This window comes from Hipposideros armiger, unplaced genomic scaffold (genome assembly GCF_001890085.2).
Source record: "Hipposideros armiger isolate ML-2016 unplaced genomic scaffold, ASM189008v1 scaffold_12, whole genome shotgun sequence".
Taxonomy (NCBI): domain Eukaryota; kingdom Metazoa; phylum Chordata; class Mammalia; order Chiroptera; family Hipposideridae; genus Hipposideros; species Hipposideros armiger.
The window spans coordinates 4,431,256-4,451,577 of NW_017731362.1; the positions used below are offsets into that span (position 1 = coordinate 4,431,256).

The 20,322-nt window shown below is 38.5% G+C and overlaps 1 protein-coding gene across 1 annotated transcript in view; it reads right to left on the reverse strand.

The window, feature by feature from the left end:
- Positions 1-20,322, reverse strand: part of MYO5A (myosin VA) — a 142,448-nt gene that overhangs the window by 78,268 nt on the left and 43,858 nt on the right. Inside the window, exons 14-21 of the mRNA XM_019664099.1 lie at positions 20,097-20,180; positions 14,901-15,062; positions 13,631-13,728; positions 9,342-9,428; positions 9,146-9,254; positions 6,484-6,695; positions 5,417-5,573; positions 1,930-2,169 (exon numbers count right to left, since the gene is read on the reverse strand). Coding sequence (XP_019519644.1) covers positions 1,930-2,169; positions 5,417-5,573; positions 6,484-6,695; positions 9,146-9,254; positions 9,342-9,428; positions 13,631-13,728; positions 14,901-15,062; positions 20,097-20,180 — 1,149 coding nt within the window. The remainder of the gene's footprint in view (positions 1-1,929; positions 2,170-5,416; positions 5,574-6,483; positions 6,696-9,145; positions 9,255-9,341; positions 9,429-13,630; positions 13,729-14,900; positions 15,063-20,096; positions 20,181-20,322) is intronic.

Genomic DNA, 20,322 nt, shown 5'->3' on the forward strand with positions numbered 1-20,322 from the left:
CGTCCTGTCCTTTCTGTAGGAGCTTGGAGGAAGAAGAAATGAAAAGGCTGGGTTTGTGCCCCTCACCCCTAGCGCGTGTGCCCTCAGCAGAAGAGGTGGTGAGGTTCAGTGGCCTAGATTTCGTAGGGTTATCGATCCTGGGAGCTTCAGAAAGGCCTCTGAGAGCTTTCTGATAGGTCCACTTCCCTTTACTCCTTCTCCCCGCTGCACCCAAAGCCACAAAGAGCTGCTTCGCCTCTTTCCTTCCAAACATTCAGGCTTATAGAGAGCAACCTATCTGTGCAACCAAAGGGAAGTGAGCATCCGGGGGCCGCTGAAAGTCTCCCAGGCTGGCCCGACCTGTCCTCCAGTGTGTAGGGAAGACCCGAGAACGCCAGAACAGTCTAGCAGCTGGGGTGCACACTAAAGGGGAGGGTGCCACACACAAAGGCAAAGGCACTCAGGTTGACTCTCTGTTTATACACACAGGCATGCTTACTGTAACTTCCTAGTCCAAGCCAACATTTGTACAGGATGGTGTTTATTTAATAAATTGGTTGTATCATTAGGAAACACAGGTAGGTCTATAAACGCCAGGACAAAGATTTTTAATAAGCTTATTAAAGATAAGTAAGACTCCTATTTTTTCTTACATGGTTGTATTATTAAACACATGCTAAGGTATGAATAGAAGCAATACTGTATATTTGCTACGTAATGTAACTTTTGGATACACAGTAATGGTGAAGTGCTCTGGGTCTGAAACAGGAGACAGCTGGGTCGGAACCTCAGCTCTGCCACCTACCTATCTCTTACCCAGCTTCTCCAGGCCCCACTTTCATCATATGGGAAAAGGGGACAATAATAATATCTGCCTCACAGGATTTATGTGAAGATTAAATAAGATAGTGCAAGTAAAGAGTTCAGCACAGCGCCTGGGATATAACAAGCATTTAATTAATGGTAACTGATGCTGCTGTAATTGTTAGGACCCTGCAGTAATTCGACAACTGCCTTGTTGTTGACCTTTCAGTTTTTATTCACTATGCTATTCAACTACAAGCACAACATCCTGTTCTCCTTCAAGATCTGCACGCGCACCTCCTCTTTTCCTTCTCCGTCATTTCTCCCATAATTCTTTCTTTATCTGAATCTGTTTTACTCCCTTCGTTAGGATTAATGACCCTATTGGTGACATGCTGGGTTCCCTCCTTACTTGGAATTAATTTATCTTCAAACATTTCACAAGCCTGGATTCCCTTGCCTCATTATCCTTTCAGTGTTGGCTTGAAACTCCTTAAACCTGGGTCAGTCTTTTCTCATTGCCTCTGCCCTCCAACTGAATGACCCTGGAGAAAAATCCCACAACTCTTCTTGGTACCAGAGAAAACAAATCTAGGCCCTGGTACTCAGTGGCACTGTCTTTGGCCCCTGTATGGCACAGANATATTTCATTCTGGTTTCCTTTGCCCTTTTAGTATTTATCTATTACTAAATCACCTTTATATCATTTGCATGTGCTAAAATATTACTTAGTAATTATCTCTAAGAAATCAAACTTTTCTGTCTGCAAATAGACTGTAGATTCCTTGAAAGCATGGACATCTTCCTGTTTCTTTTGCCCTCTCACCGCTAAACAACCTGCAAAAGGAACCTTACAAATGAATGCTAATGATGAAAGAGCTTTGTAAAGCACAAAGTACAATATGGCTCTTGGTAAAGGTTTGGAGCACCAGTAAACCTGGCTGTGTTCTCAGAAATAATTTCCTGCCTTAGTCCTTGCAATTGTACTCTCATGTATGAGCTTCTCACTATTTCCACACTCATTACTGTCATTATTATATCACTTTTTGCTAAAACTGAAAGGTAAAGTCAGGGGAGATGATGCTGCACATAATCCCAGTGGGTTTCTTGAGGCATGCACTTTCAGGGCTCCTGTGTAAAACACACCTGCTCATCTACTTTGCGCTGCAACTGCATGATCTTGTTCTCCATGCCAATGTGCAGCTTCTTGTAGCGCTCCACGGAACGGGCCTCGATCTTGAGCTTCTTCAGCTCGCGCTTGGCCATCATCCGCCGGAAGCAGCACTGAAGGTAGATGACGGCATGCATGCTCCTCTTGTAGCGGGTGCGAGCCAGCCAGCCCCGGACCCACTTCTGAATGACCACTGCTTTGTGCTCACGGAGTATCTGCAAAGAAGGGTAAGTGCAAGTAATGTCAGGCCCTGGACTAGACTCAAGGTTCAGCTCTATCAACCTATGTCTGTCAGGCTGAGAACCTATACATAAAGGAAAGACACAAAAGTTAAAGTACCAATGTATTGTGCGGATTGCACATATCACAAATATATGGAAGCACAAAATTATTTTAAAAAGTGATTTAAAAAGCAGACTTTAAAAGGCAATTAGAGAAACATAGAGTATATGCATAGAAGCTGTCTAAATAAAAGGCACCAGATTACTAAAAGGAAAACAATGCTAGAAAGAAAGAAAAAACCCAACAGGTTTCTTGCTGGTATATGATATCTGTTAGCAACAGGTGATCCTCTATAAAATGAACAGAACTTGGCACGCTGTGAATTACGTGCTACTAAAATAAAAGATTTAACCCACCAGCCTTACTGCTGATACCATCTCACTGTGCATTAGATCTATGCTTTAGGACAGGTTATGGCTAGTAAGTTGGTTATAGAAGCTAACAGATGTGGTACTGCAAAGTTTATTAATGATTTATTGATTTTTTTTTTCAGAAACAAACAAAAGAAATGACACCCTTGGTTGCCAATTTGAGGAATACTATTCTAGTGAGGATTTCCCATTGCTCTTTCAAATGTAGCAGGAATTCACCTATAAAATTCAAAGGTAGAGGGATAAAGCTTTAAAAGGAAGGCTACAAGTAAGATGAAGTGAAATAAAGGAATCTTAATTCTGATTTAATATTTAAAAAACAATATTACCCTAAACTTATAAACAATTTATTTATAACAAAAAGGTTGCCTTGCGAGATGAATTTATCACTCACAACCATCAAGCAGAGATTGTGTAAATAATTTCCAGGAATGGTAGAGAAGAAATTCTTGAAATTAATAAAGCTTGAACTAGCAAAACCTTCTAAGGTTCTTCTAGGCCTATGATTTTTATGAAGCAACTCTTACATGATATAAACGATACTTAAATGTATGCACATGATTAAGTACTTTTAGTGATTATTACAAATGGACACAACGTATCTCTTATGAAACTTCTTAAATGTAAAAATCTCTGAAACTATCTCTTCAAATAGATAGCAGTTTAACGAGATCATTAAAAGAACAGTTCCTATTTTTAGGTTATATATCTGAGAAAAATAACGAAAAAATGTGCCATTCTAGAGGATACATTTAAAAAATGAGTGGTTAAGCTTTACACCCTCAAATACAGAAGACACATAAGTGGAGGCCTTAACAGTATCTTCACCTAAGTCGAGGCTGCCTCTTTTGGTTGTTTTCCTAATGCTAAGGGAGCCTTCAGTTTCTACTCCGTCCAGTTACTGTGCATCATGCTGCAGTGAGGCTGGGCTTCCTGAGCTCTCCCTGAACATCACATCCCTAGGGAGCCCCTTGTTTTACCCAGATGGCTGGTGACCAACTGGACAACACTCAGTGATGGTAAATTGGAGGCTTGCAGACTTTAAAACTCAAGCAGCACACAGTGGCAAAGCTATTAATGCCCATTTTCCTATTCCATTTCCGTATTTTCATGTAACTTCAGACATTGGTCCATTCCTGTAATTTCAGTCAAATGGAAACAGTACATAATTAGAGCTTCCATTCTCATTTCATTTCCATCAGTGAGTCAGAGAAATTAAACAATACTCCTCTCCCTTTAAGATTCCCAAGCCCCATGAAGGGGCAGCTTGGGCCGGAAACACAGCCAGAAAGAGCACTAATGGGGTGCTTTTGGCCTATACGTGAGATAGCCTCTAATCTGCCGCCCCCACTGTGTCACCACAGTGGGAGCTGAGCTGGCCAGAGACTGCTGCTGCTAAACCAATGGCCTCAAAACCCAGTTCACATGTTCCTGAGGAGAGTAGTGAGGAAAACGGAAGGGTAACCAGTTTGCTGTATCTAAAAGGTCAAGTTTAATAAGGATTTTCCCTCCCCTGAAAGCTCGTGCTTGTGGAGAAAGAACACCAGACTATAAAGCAAGCACAGGTAGAAAGAAAGACCTGCAATAGCTGTCTACAAATTTTCTTCAAAACACACAACTATTAAACATGCTCATTCAAGCCTTATTAACTCTCTATTTTTCTTTGTTATCTAAAATTGCTTCAAAATAAGAAAGTAAAATACATACATGAATAGAGCCTAGGTCATGCTCACATACTGCCTATGATTAGAGACATGTCCCTCAAAACACTCTATCGATGCTCCTTTTAACAGTGGCGTCCATAGAGAGCTAAGATCCAGACTGGATTTCCTAAAGGACAGACTCAAAATCTTGCCATAATAAAAGAGAAAAACCTTTCATCAACTAGGTCATATATTATCAGAGGTGATGATTTAGATTAACCTGGTGATCCACTATCTAAAGTCATGTTGATTATTGCTAGATATAAAGATTATTTGTCAAAACTTTTAGAGCGCCATATTGCAATACAAGTTTAGCCACATTAATGTTATTTATTTCTTTTCCACCATGGTAAAATTATTCCAAGGTTATTTCATTCGTGGAACAATCTTCTACCCATTTGTCATATATTCTACCTAATCAAAGCCCATGATAGCTGAATAAAGGCTCCCAAAGATACCAGATCCTAATCTCTGGAATCTGTAAATGTTACATTATTTGAGAAAACGGTTTCCACAGATGTGAATACGTTAAGAACCTTGAGGGGAGGCGATTATACTGCATTATCCTGGTGGGCCCTAAATCCATCACAAATATTCTCATAAGAGACAGACAAAAGAAGAGAAGTTACACACAAAGAGGAGATGATGATGCGAAGATGGAGGCAGAGATTAAAGTGATGTGGCCACAAACTCAAAAAATACTGGAGCTACCAGAAGCTGGAAGAGATAAAGAACGATTATCCTCTAGAACTTCTGGAGAGAGTGCCGCTCTGCTGACACCTTGATTTTGGCCCAGTGATACTGGTTTTGGGTTTTTGGTCTCCAGAACTGTGACAGAATAAATTCCTATTGTTTTAAGCAACCAAGTTGGTAGTATAATTTATTATAGCAACCAAGGGAAACTAATATACTAACTTTTTTTCAAATCACATAGACAAGGGGAGGAAAAGGAGGTAACTTATTTAATATTTAAAAATGTACTTCAAATGTTGGTTGTCTCCATATGGCTCCTATGTCCATAGGAGCCCCTGTGGTGACTTTGTATAGATGTGGAATTTGATTAATGTTAATAGAATGAGTAAACAAAGTTGAAAACACTGCCTCACCTTGCGATACCTATTTCTGGCCAAGTAGCCTCGCAAATAAGCCTGAAGAACAATCGTGGCAGCTCGCTTTATCTTGTACCTCCTCCGGGTTACATACATACGCCAGTACTTCTGAATGGTAGTGGCTGCCTTGGTTCTGCGCAGGAACTTCGCATAGCTGGCCAAAGAAAAGAGTCGTGCATTTGTCAGTAATCAGAAAACCCCAGGAATGTATTTGGTAGAGATTTAAAGCACTAATATCTTTGGCATAACAAGTAGTACCTCCATGGTATCATTATAATAATACAGACATTAAATAAACATTTATATTACTTATATTTGTATAGCAATTTATAGTTCCCTAAAATATGTTTGCATTCACTATCTCACTTGAGCCTTCCCTAACCCTGAAAAGTAGGATGTCTCATATTACCTGATTTTACAATAAAGTAAAGCTCATAAAGGTTCATTCTTTCTAGCACAGTGCTCATCACCCAGCTATGTCCCCCTTTCATAGTAGACCAGCTGTACACTAATCCCATACTGGCTCATCACCAGCTTTCTTAGATGTATCTGTTGCTAATGTGCAATATTTCCCAAAATCTATTCATTTGGGCATAAAGTCTTTAGCATTAATTCATTTCTACTGATATTTCTAAATTAAAACCATCCTAATATGTAATCATACTGAAGTGTAGTTCTAGAAAGATCTTCTCAGGCAATGGCTCCTGAAAGCTCCTCAATTGAATCATTATTAACTAGCTCATGTTCATGACTGTTTTAATTTACAGATGATTTCTTCAAGCCCACATAAAAGTATAGAAACATAAAAAAAATACTGAGGACATGAGTATGCAGTAATTTGTAAATTTTTTTGGAGGATGAATCTGAATCATTCATAAGGGTGAACAGAATTTTATTTACTGTCCTATGAGTTAATTTGTTATTCCTTGAATCTAAGAAGAGGCGAGGTGTTGCCTTCTCAGGTAGGGTGACCGCTCAAAACTGTCCTAGGATGAACAATGAATCAGAGGAGCTCTCTAACTTAGCAGCCGCGAGCTGCAGCGGACAGGAGCGAAGAGACCTACCATCGGGCCTGGTAACCTCGCACGTATCGCTGCACAGTGATGGCCGCCTTCCGCATGCGCAGGTACTTCTTTCGCAGCAGCCACCCTCGGATTGTCTTCTGGATCCGGATGCAGGCAGCCCTCAGCTTGTCTGCCCTCAATTTTTCTAGATAGGCCACTTGACCGGCACGAAAAAAGATCTTTGTCTTACCAAACTGGTATTTGTCCTTGTCCTATTTTTGAAAGAAATTGTACACTCAGAAGTAGAAATAATGACCACATAAATGAAATTTTAAAAGAGAAAAAATTTGTCTAAAAGCAGAATCAGTAAAAGGATGAATCTACAAGCTAAAACTTGGGCTACATCACAACTAATGGAGCCATTTTTTTGATCCTATGCAAGCGGAGCAAATAGAAGGGATTTTAAGAAAAACTGCAGTGTAAGAGTTATTTTCCAGAATGATTCTACCTGGAATTATTATCTGAGGCCAAAACTTGGTTGTGGGTTATAGGCAGCTATTATTTGCTTGTTTGTGTTTTAAATGTTTCAGGGAATGGAGATGCTGACACTCCCTCTGACTGACCGGGCTGTAAGGGTTACATCGGGCTGTGTGCTCCGTGAGGAAGCTGAAGGGACAAAAAAACCAGCGTGAAGAATAAGGCAGGAAGTAAGGCACACAAAGTCGAAGTTAAAAAACAAAAAAACCTTGCTTATTCATGTTAGGAGTTAAGTTTGTTGTTATATCTTGGCTTTATCAACAGTATCTGAAAATAAACAAAACACTACGTGTGTGTTTAAAATCCTAGTACAAATTTCAGAACTCCTTGTACAAAAATATAATCTTGTATATTGCTCATTTACTTTTGATTATAAGCAGAGTGGAACAGTGAACACCAATTTTTGGTTTATTACATTCTGACTCACTTTATCTAGGAGCATGCAAGTTATTAACCATTTTCATATCAAAAGAAGAGTGGAATTTATTTATAATAATCACCACTGTGATCTGAAATTTTGTGTAAAACCAGAAAATCGCTTTTCACTGTAGGCAGATATCTCCTATCTTGTACATGAAACCAGAAAATGAGAAATATCCACATACAGAGGGTGCCAAAAATATGTATACACATTTTAAGCAAGGAAAAAACTGTATTAAAATTGCAATACATTGATGCATTTGATTAACGCCATCTTTTGAGCGAATGTCATATTACACATTGCTACTGTAATTCAGTTCAACTTCGAAAAGTAATACATAGATAACACCTCTTAAAATGTGTACATTTTGGGGGCACCCCCCAGTATATCTGTAACATCTAAAAGTATTTCGATTTTAATGAAGCTTACATAGGGAGCCTAACTGGAGATATGAAAAAGAGCTAGAAAGTGGTTCCCTCTCTTACTTCCTGCCCGTCTCAGCTTTCCCCACTCTACCCCACACCAACCCTGCCCTCTATCTTGAACCTTTGCCCTACAAAGTAGTCTGGGGGAGGAGGCCAGGCATAGGACGGTCCCTACTTTCCTCTCTACATTCCCATCTGAACCCAGGTTAGAAAGGAGTTGGGACAAACTCAAAAAGCACCAGATTCTTGTACACATTACAAAGAAAGTGGTCTTAGCTCTTTCAAAGAAAAAAATATTACTAAGAAGAGATATTATAGTTAACAGTAATTATGATTAAATACCTCAGGGTGAGGTAATCTATCCAAACTAGTGTCAAACAAGTGAAAACGTATTTTTAAAAATCTTTCATGAATCTTAAGCCCTCCATGAGGTAGATCAGGGGTTCTCAAAGTATAGCTCTCAGACCAGCATCAGCACCCCTTGGGAACTCGTTAGAAATGCAGGTTGTTGGGCCCATTCCAGACCTACTGAATCAGAAATCACGGGGGTGAAGCCCAGTAATCTGTGTTTTAAAAAGCCCTCCAGGGGACTCTGATACAGCTAACATTTAAGAACTCCTTTACTTAGAATGCAAGACTCCAAACACTAACCTATACTTCCTAAGCATTTTTTCTACTGTCCCACATACACCAATCTTATACTGCAAAGAAACTACGGTTTTCTGAGCCAATTCTATGTTTTCCTACTTCTTCCCTATTAGGAGATTCCACCACGCTTCCTATTAGAATATTCTCTTTTCACTTTTACACAATCTTACCCATTCTTCAGGGCCTGATTCTAAACACACATCTTCCTTCCCACAGCAGATGTGGCTTTGCCTTATCCTGATTTCTTGTCTCACTCCCTCAGCATTTGATAGACACTAAGGTACATTATATTTATCTTTAAAATACATTAACTTCCAAGACAGATTATGTTACCTTAAGACAAGACTTATTTTTTGCTTAATCACATAGCATCTGGCCTGGTATCTTCCCTAAGTAAGTAATAGGTAAAGTTTTATTGATAATGATCAAACTCTGAAAAGAATGTGTCTCAAGTCTGCATCCAGGCCTCACCATCCTGTTTCCTGAGAGTGGACCATCATCCTCACTAGTCAGTGCTCACATCCTAAATACAGTCAGCCTTGACCTCCAAGACAGTGTGGCCCTCCACTCTCCCTCCCCTGAATAATCTGGATTCCTGGTATTTGGATGCTCCCAGGGCTTTCAGAGATTACAATCACAAGGCCTTTGGCCATAATGTGTTCAGATAAAGATAAGTGAAAATCTTTCTTACCACTATCAGTTTTTCTAATACATTCTTGCATGTTTGCTTTCTGTCACTCAGCACATCTTTTTGTTTCATTAGGACACGGTAGCGGCTGAAAAATTCTTGGTAAGTCCACCTATAAAAAGAAACTCACATCAGCATATTGAAAGAAGTAGGAACCCTCCTGTTAGGACCCCTTATGTTTAAGAAACGCCACACTCACCGTGAGGGGAAACCCGCCGCACTGATTCGGATGGTCTCCAGGACACCACATGCTCTCAGTTGCTGCACTGCCCTCTTCTCATCAAACCTACATGTAAAAATGAAAATCATTAATACACAAAGAAGCCTGGCTATCGCCACAAACTACGCTTCTCAGCCCAGAGATTAAATTTTTCTGTAAAGAGCCAAATGGATAAATTAGGAAAGAAAACATTCAAAAGTTGGGACAGTGATCAAAAGGGTAAACTCCAGGTGAGAGTGAGGAGGACACAATTAGCAGTAAAAAAACCCCCAAAAAAGCCAAAATCATAAACGTTACCTGTCGTTCATACCACAAACTCAAGAAATGCCATTGAGCACATTTTATTTTTTTTTATTTTTATTTTTTTAGCTGAGCCATCCTGCTACCTGTTGGCAGCTCAGCGGCTGCTCAGCTCGGGCTGGACTCGAACCTCTGTTGCTCAGAGCTCAAACTCTTGAGCAAGCTCTTAACTAACTGAGCCACTCGGCCGGCCCATTGAGCACATTTTAAAAGACCCAAACTCCTCTGCACTTTGCCCATACTCATTACATGGCTTGGCCTCACTAGACATGCTCATAATTCTTTAGTTCACCATACACAGCTCCCCTGGAATAAAGTCTGGCCAGCTCTGGAGATCTCTCTAAGAAGAAGGGCAAATTCAATATGTCCTGTTCAGTTATCTTTTTTAAAAAAATACACTGGTGTTCTATTCAACTCAGTATGTATATACCAACCATTTATAGTGTCCACATCAATGAAAAATATTTTTTTGTATTATATCTTATTTTTATTTATGTTTATTTAACTCTAGACAAATGGCATCTTAACGTTAAACTGATCCTAAAAAAGGAAGTGGGAAGGCCTGCCTCTTGCGGGGCGATCACTCCTCTTACTCCCCCAGTTAAGCTCTGAGCAACCTCTCCAAGCCTCCGCTGTGCTCTCTTCTCAAGTGGTGCTGGAAGCTGGGCTTGGCTGATGGAAGGCAACGGCCTCTAGGGCTGTCCAGGAGAATGGCCCAGGGTGTGGCAGCTTCCGCCTCTTCCCACTTCCTACAGAAAGGGCTTCTTGGCAATGAGGAGGAGATAACGGTCTTTTAGAACAGCCCTGCCAACTAAGGCAAAATCTTCAGAGGGCAAGACTGGCAGGGGTGCAGGGAAACAAGCACTCAAACACTGTACAGTGGGAGTCGGAGCTATTACAACCTTGGTAAATGTGTTTAATCTTTGACCCGCAAATTCCACTTCTAGAAATACATTATCCTAAGGAGGTAATCAGGCAAATATATAAAAAGGTTTGACAAAAGATGTTTATCGCAGCATTGTTAGAATAACATAAATGGCAGTCACTAGGGAATAATTTAAATAAATGATGGTATGCCTATACAACTATACAATGGGATACTATGTAGCCATTAGAATGATGATGTGCGTTTTTATTTACTAACATAGAAAGCATCCACTATTTATTAAGATAAAAGCCAGATACAAAACAGCAATTACAGCATGAGCCCCTCCCTTTTATTAGTCTCTCTCTCTCTCTTTCCCTCTCTCTCTCTCTCTCTCTCTCTCTCTCTCTCTCTCTCTCTCTCNCTCTCTCTCACTCTCACTCTCACACACACACACACACACACACACACACACACACACAGAGCAGGGAAGGAAGACTTGTTGGCCAATTAATACCAGGTTTCTCTCTGGGTATAATGAGTGCTTTTTAATTTATTTTCATACAATTTTATATTTCATGAAAATTATTTTTACAGTGTGCATGCATTACTTTTAAAATATTTCCATTTTGAAAAAAAAAACCTTCCCCTTCATACATGGTATTTGACGTAGTACAATATGTTTGGTAAAAGTAGACATTTTCTGATGGTTTCAACATTGAAAAGTAGCAGGGATAACGCTGAGCCTTAACCAAAGGAGCCTTATCTCAACCAGCTCTGGTTTTAACTAATGCCCAAATTAACAAAAGTCCAGAAAGATCTTGAACTGAAGTAAATTTAAAACAAAAAATACAGCTAGGAATGCTTGGTTAACCTCAACTTTTAAAATGTTCAGGCCAACTGCTAATTTGTTCTCACATTCTCAAAGGGAACAAAAACTGAAAAAAATGCAACCAGAGCAATCTTGAGAAAAAAGAACAAAGCTGAATGCTCCCTGATTTCAAACACTACTATAAAACAATAGTAATTAAAACAGTATGGTACTGACATAAAAACAGACATATAGAACAATGGAACAGAATAGAGAGCCCAGAAATAAACCCATGCATATATGGTCAATTAATTTATGATAAGGGAACCAAGAATACACAATGGGGAAAGGATAGTCTCTTTAATAAATGGTGTTGGGAAAACTGGATAGCCACATGCAAAAGAATGAAACTAGACCACTATCTTACACCACACTCAAAAATTAATTCAAAATGGGTTAAGACTTGACCGTAAGACCTAAAATCATAAAATTCCTATAGAAAAAAACATAAGTGGTAAGGTCCCTGCCATAGGTCTTAGCAATGATTTTTTTAATCTGTCACCAAAAGTAAAAGCAACAAAGGTAAAAATAAATAAGGGGGATTACATCAAACGAAAAAGCTTCTGCACAGCAAAGAAAACCATTAACAAAATAAAAAGGCAACTTACTGAATGGGAGAAAATACTTGCAAGTCATATATCCAACAAGAGGTTAATATCCAAAATATATAAAGAACTCAGACAAGTGGACAGCAAAATAACAAACAATTTGATTTTTAAAATGGGCAGAAGGGCAGGCCGAGTGGCTCAGTTGGTTAAGAGCTCACTCAAGAGTGTGAGCTCTGAGCAACAGCGGTTCAATGCCCGGCCCGAGCTGAGCTGCTGCTGAGCTGCCAACAGGTGGCAGGATGGCTCAGCTACAAAAATAAAATAATAATAATAATAATAAAATGGGCAGAAGATCTGAATATGTATTTTTCCAAAGAAGACAAATAGAATGGCCAACAGATATGTGAAAAGATGCTCAAAATCATTAATCATCAGGGAAGTGCAAATCAAAACCACAATAAGATCACCTCACACTAGTCAGGATGGCTATTATCAAAAAGACAAGAAATAACCAGTGTTGGCTAGGATGTGAAGAAAAGGGAACCCTTGTGCACTGCTGGTGGGAATGTAAATTAGTTCAGCCACTATGGAAAACAGTATGGAGATTCTTTAAAAAATTAAAAATAAAAGACATGGAAACAACCAAAATGTCTTTCGATAGATGATTGGATAAAAAAGATGTGGTATATATACACATTGGAATACTACTCTGCCGTAAGAAAAGATGAAAGAGTACCATTTGCAACAATATGGATGAATCTTGAGATTATTATGCTAAGTGAAATAAGTCAGAAAAAGTAGAGAACTATATGATTTCACTCATATGTGGTATATAAAACTGAAAACAAAAGAACAAGACAAACAAATGAAGAAACAAAAACTCATAGACACAAAATAGTTTAGTGTCTACCCTTACCAGAGGGTAAGGGGTGAGGGGGTGGTAGATGAGAGTAAAGGGAATCAAGTATATGGTGATGGAAAGAGAACTGACTCTGGGTGGTAAACACACAATGTGATATATAGATGATGTATTACAGAATTGTACACCTGAAATCTATGTAACTTTACAAACAATAGTCACCCCAATAAACTTTAATAAAAAAAAATTAAAAATAGAACTACCATATGATCCAATAATTCCCCTTGTGGGTATTTATCCAAAGAAAACAAAAACACTAACCCCAAAAAATAAAGTCACTTCCATATTCAATGCAGTATTATTTACAATAGCCAAGATATGGAAACAGCCCAAAGTGTCCACTGATGGATGAATAGATAAAGAAATTGTGGTATATATAATGGAATTTTCTCTAGCCATAAAAAAAAGGCTGAAATCTTGCCATTTGCGACAACATGGATGGATGTGAGGGCATGATACTAAATAAGTCAGAGAAAGACAAATACCATATGGTCTCTCTCACATGCTAAATGTAAAAACAACTCTCTCTCTCTCTCTCTCTCTCTCTCTCTAAGTTCATAGACATAGAGAACAGATTGGTGGCTGCCAGAGGTGGGGAATGGAAGAAATGGGTAACGGGGGTCAAATGTAAAACAAAAAATTCTATTAACTAGTACTTTCCCTCTACAAGACATGAAGATTTACCCAATATTTTTTCCTTCTATTGGTTTGGTAACCCTTAAGAGATATGGATACTTTTAAACTGAGTAGTTGAGAAATACTTACGTGAATGGGAACTTGAAGTCATTAGGCTTAATACAGCGCACATAGTGAGGGGTAGTGGCATTGAGGGTCTCCATAAGCAGGTGAAGGGAGTTTCGGAACTGCAAGAAAAAGAGCAGAAAGGGGTATCAAGGTTTATCAAAGGCAAAGATGATGTAAATCAACTAAAAATTTTTTCCCATAACACTAGTAGAGATGACTTTGCTACCTGTGAACCTGACCCATCCTCAGAAAGGGAGCTGCTACTAAACCAGAATGTTAGAGCTTTAGGCTATAATTTGCTTACACTCTACCATTTACATGTTTACTCTGCTAGATATACATTCACTCTCTCCACCCTTTTTCCCCACCCACCTCCTTTTTTATAGACTTCTTAGAGCAATTTTAGGTTTACAACAAAACTAAAGAGAAGATACAGGATTTCCCACCCATCCCTTGTCCCCATTATCAGGCACAGCTTTCCCCATTATCAACATCCCTCACCAGAGTGGGACATTTGTCACAACCGATGAACCTGTGAGTACACTGACACATCATAATCATCCAAAGTCCATCGTCTATATTAGCGTTCACTTTTCCCACCCTCTTCTTAATACAGATTTCTGCAGCCTTGTATCGTGAACTCAGAATTTTGACTAAAAATATAACCTTACTTTAAGACTATGAAGCCCATTTAATCGTGTACAGTGGGAGTTTTGCTGTAAGATACTAAAAAAACTAGCAGATGGCTTAAAGGGTGTAGAAGATAAGCGAGAGAATGGGAGGGTACAGCCAGGGCGGCGTCACCATTGGGAACAGGAGATCAGGACTGGGGGCTGTGGACCCGTGTCAGGTCCTTCTGCCTGTCTGCACCGGGCACGGGGTCCCACGCACAGGAAAACGTGCTGATGGGAGCTCAGCCTCCTGTCCCAAGTCCCCAGCCACTGTTCAGGCATGAAGCACGTGCGGAATGCTTCCCACTCCCTACAGAGCATGAAACATCAACGAAAGGAGAGGGCGCTTTTTCTGGGCTGGAGGAGCTGATTGATGCTCTGTAGAAATCCAGAGAGGAAACCACAGGAGAACAAAGCACAGGCAGCAGTGGTCCGTGAGGGAGAACGCATGTGGATGAACTAAGACGCAGAGGAAGGAGAGGACGTTGTTCCATGCTCTCATAGTGAAAGCTCTAGCCTCTCCTCACCTGAGGAGCCCACTTGGGAGGCTGATGGAAGCCCTGAGGCTTCAGCTGAGCCAGAGGGGAAGGGGCGTCCCAGCAGGGGCTCCCTGAACTCACCTGGTGCCCCACCGTTTTCTTGTGCTCTTTGGCTGTCTGGGCTGACCGGCCTTTGGTGGGCTTTGAAGGAGTGCGGGTGAGGAGTGTACGCCCTGAAGAGGTGGCTGAGGCTGGACTGATGGCTTTCTCAACATCCTGAAATAATTCTGGTAGCATCTTAAACTGAGACAGAAACAATGAAAAGAAACTACATTTTAAACCCAAACTCAAATGTAAACCTTTACAGAAGCATTATGAAGATCTGCAATCCATAGTGACTCCCTTTCAGAGTCACATTCCAGAAAAAGTCAATATCTATGCTGGGAGCCAAAAATAAGAGACGAATGTGATATAAATGCTGCAAAAATATAGGTGGAAAAATGCAATAATTCTACAATCATGTTTGGGGGAAACAAAATCAAACCTACTCCATCAAGTTTTGAAATCCTAATCCACAGGAAGTGGCCACTATAAAAGTATTACTGGCTTTGAACTACAATACTTTTATGAGCAAAATACTAATTGAAAATCCTATCTTATTACATACCTCAGTTCCACAAAATGTTTTATCACCATGCTTCATTTGTCTGCCCACCAATTTAGCACCCGCTAAAAAATATCGCTAAACATCTAAGCAGGGAGAGTATCATGCACTAGCTCTACAGTATTATAAGATTAAAAAATAATTATAAATTAATAATAATTTTTAGAAAATAATTTGGATTACAGAAAAAAGTAAAAAACAAAAACAAAAACAAAAAAACCCTGTTCTTATCCTGTAAGCTTTGTTTTCAAGGGATTTATAATTTTATTGCATAATTCCTGTAATCGATTTTGTGTTATCAGGTTAGCAATATGAAAGTCTGTTAAAAGATATGGTACTTAGTAAGTGGGTGAGTGGTATTAGTCAATATGGTTGGGAGAAATTTTATGGAACAAAATAGACTTCAAATTAATTCATAAGAACATCTTGATATATGTCCATATCTTCATAACAGTGCCACATTCCATATAAATAAAATAAATCCTTCTCATAAGTGAAATTATAATTATAATTACCAATTATTTGTCTAATAATCTCAGAATGTCTCCGAAGAAATAATTTTCTAGAAGGATTTTTTCATTAAAAAACAAAATCAAATAATTTTGTTTGCCATTATTGTGTATATCAATCATAAGGATAATTTAGAAAATAATTCATGATGTATATAACAAATTGTTATATATAACATACCAATAATGGTTGCCTGCTACACAAATGAAAGTATCTCTTACTTTACAGATAAATAATATATTTTAGCTTGGTTGGCTACAAAGAAGAAAAATATATTTTATCATTATCTTATATTACAATGTTAAAACTGTGTTCCAAAGGGGAAAAATAAGAGTTCCTAAAGATTTGATTTGAAAACTCTGCACGGGGTTAAGGTGCTAGGCTATTTGATGATAGGCCAAGTACTTCAGAATCTTATCTATGCTATTTTATCATTTCCAAATAAATTGCTCGCTCTATATTAGCATTGCCTACCTAAACTTTGTTTTCCTCTCTTCTGTGTGAAATGGTTAATAGAGCTGGGCTCTAATATCATATTCAACATTAGGTGCTACAATTTAACTTAATATCTACTAGAAAATTGCTTAGTGGTCAGAGTTCAGAATACGTACACATATATATGCATACACATCATGTGTATGGCTTCCTCTTCAAAGGAACCATAAATTAAGAATTCTCTACATTGAGCTTTCTTTAAAAAAAAAAAAAGAGTACATTTTACATTGTTGTATTATAAACTGCTCTATAATTTCTTCTTTAGGCAGTTGTTCTTGGCTCATCATGCGCCATTTTTCTCAGCTATCTTTCCTGGCCCTTCCTCGGGCCAGCCTCTAGAAGTTGGAATGCCGACAGACTCTGGCCTTGCTGACTCTCTACTATTTTTTATCTACTTGTTCTCCCTAAGCAATCTCAGCCAGTCCCATTGCTTAAAATACCATCTAGTTCTAAAGACTACCAAACTTATATCACCTACTCTGACTTTCCCCACAAACTTCTGAATTTCATTTCCAACTTCCTATATGACATGTCCACTTGGATTATCTGATTGCCATTCAGGCAAAATACGTCCAAGGCAGAACTCTTGATTCTTTCCCCCAAGGCCTGATTTTTTACAAGTCTTCATCTCAGTAAATGGTACCATCACCCATCCAGTATCTCAGGCTAAAAACATAGAAGTCATCCTCAATTTCTCCCACTCTTTCACTCTCCATATTCAATCCATCAACAAGACCTGTCAACTCTATCCACAAGTTATATGCCCTCTCCACTGCTACAGTCTGGGTACCTCAGTCTACCTCTCTCCTACATCACTACTGCTTCATCTCCACTTATACCAAATACACCCCCTCCCAGCAGCATATCATTCCCCATATGAAAGCCTTCCAGGTTTTCCATGGCAATAGGAATAAAATCTATACTCTTTACTATACTTCCCTCCAGAAAGTGGCCCCCGTCTATCCATCCTACACATCCTATTCACCTACCGTGCTCCAGCCACACTGGCCTTCTTTTTGGACCTTAAACACAACCAGCTTACACACTTGTTCCCCACTCGCTCTTCGATCTGCCTTGATGTGTCTGTCTCCCATTTTTCAGGGTCCAGCCCAGATGTCACTTCCTCAGAAAGGCCCTCCCTGACCATCCAGCTAATGTAGACTTACTTACTCTCTTGCTTGATACCCTATTTTACTTTCTTTATAGCACTTACCACTTTATGGTATGATATTATCTAAATGTTTGATGAAGTGGTTATTACCTAGCTCCCCACAAAAGCAGGGACCTTTGCCTATCTCATTGACCTTGTTTACCTAGCTAAATTCCCAATTTTCTTAAATCATTTATTGAAGAATTTATCCATTTTCCACTGACTGAGGATGCCAGCTTTATTTAAAGAGAGGTAGACAGATATACAGATATATAAGTAGATAGATGTGCCTGGATATTCCACCTTGTTTCTTTTATCTATCTATCTATCTATCTATCTATCTATCTATCTATCTATCTATCTATCTGTCTATCTATCATCTATCTCTAAGATAGGGAATTGCTTAAGACTGAATTGCTTAAGACTGAACTTATATGTCTAGGAAATAGTGTTAGAGAAAACAGAAGAATCCAAGTAAGAGCTTCGTGAAGATGTGGGAAATCATTTCAGTAATAACATTATTCACTAAGAACTTTTTGTATATAAAGCGCTGCTATAAGGGCTTAATAAAACTTACTTAATAAATAAGTTTTAATAAATAAAACTTAGTCCTCATTAACAACCCCTTAAAGTAGACACAATCACGCTTCTATTTTATAGATGTGAGATCTAAGGCATAAATTCAGTAGATGAACTGTGCTTCCCCTCATCAATTAGCACATGAAAATTAGGGGTTATGACTCTTTTTAGTGATATTTGGTAGAGTTGCAATTCAGTAGTATTTAGTGGAGTTGCAATTCATGCATGTGCTCTCTGATATCAGATGTGCCAACATAGGACTTCTTTATGGTGAAAAAATATAAATTAAGACACTTTCTGTTAAGTTCCTAACACCTTAATTCCTTTTCAAGTTGTTGATTTGGCTAGAGGCTACAAAATTAAAGAAAAAAAAAAGACAAAACACACACACAAGTAAAACTCCACACTGCATTAGCACAAAACTAATTCTATTCAAAACACTTAAACAAGTATTAACTTTGTAAAATTAGTACTTCCAAGAGAACAAATCAATACTATATTACACTTGCTTCCTATCAGGTGCAAAGAAATGAAAATATAAAGTTCACACCCTTAGGTTGGGTTTCTGCTGACTGGGAGCAGGGGAGGCCTTTAAGCTATGTAAATCACACACTGCTCCCATTCCAACTGCGACAATGCTACATAGGCTGGCAGTCACTCCAAATTATGCCTTAGAATGCATAGCTACATTCTAATAATTAAGCTGATAACTATCCAATCTGAAAAGTTGAGTCAGAATAAAGACACAACTGATTATGGGTGCTTGGGAATGAGAACCTGTGGATGTTCTATTTAACCTAAATTACTTAGGCAGAGCAGTAACCCTAGAATTTCATGGTTTTCATCACTATTGTTTCATCAAAATTATTTATAATCTTTAATGGAATAATACTGAGAGAGGAGGATATGTAAAAACTGACTCTTTCTACAGACACCTAGACTTATTATTTTCTGAGTGTTAAAACTGGGATTCTGTCTTTATATGATTTTTATATTATCAAAATAACTGAAAGTAAAAGTTTTTATTCTAAAAACAAGAGTCAAAATGTTCATATAATATTCTACTGTAGTTAAAAGGACTGTTTTAGAATAAACCAGAGAAACAAAAAGTGCTAGTCAATAATCTAGAAGACTCTGCATGAATATTTTTAGGTTTTTACTGATTATTTAAATATTTATTTTGCTAAACTGAGTAACTGGTTTCCTGGTTTGCTCCTTACAGAATAAAAGTGAGCTGTGTCTCCCTCCCCATTTTTTCCTGATGAGAGTCAGAGTGGAGGCTGGGATCAACATAATCATCTAGTGTAACCACCGTAGTTATTAGCTATCTGGATAATTCTTTTCCCACTAGAAAGCAGTGTTTCTAATATATATACCTAGGAAAAATAATTTCAAAGTTCTCTGGGCCACATGTGAAGCTGTACTCAATGACCCCAAGATCAACCTCCGTCTGGATAGGGTGTGTAAGGCCATGTTTCTAGGGTAGCTCTTCAAAATGACACAGAAAAATACCATTTTCTCTCACAGTCTCTCACAAGGGCACAAGAGTCTAACACTGTTGCGGAGGGAATAACTTCACACAAAACTGAAAGACAACATTGCATTGTGGTTCAGAGCACAGACTCTGAGCCAGGCAGCCTTGGTTCTAATTTGGCTTGAAAATGCATTAGCTATAATGTCTCCTTGATTCATGCATCTCTTCTGTAAAATGGACAGAATAATGATAATATCTCATTGTAAGGATTAAATGAGTTAACATTTGTAAGGCATTTAAAACAGGACTTAACACACAGTAAGTGTTATGTATCGGATAAGCCGCAAACTAACAAGAAGAGTGCTTTTGTTAGAAAAATCATTATTATTGCTAAAAAGCTAACGCTTAAGTAATTAACATTTTATTGAATATATCCTGACTGGAGAAAACCATAGACATGGTTACCTTGCTTGACTTAAGAACTTTAATTTGTTCTTCAAAAACGGTGTCTTTATTCTTTTCCAGAAAGCCTTCACACTGGTATTCCACCTGAAAACACATGGAAAAACCTCCTTAACTAATAAAACTTTTGAATAGATATTATAATCATCAACAACAAAAAAATGCATTAGGCTCAGGCTATGTGACCGGCTCTCAGCAACATGGTATCATTGCTTTTATTCTAAGAAAC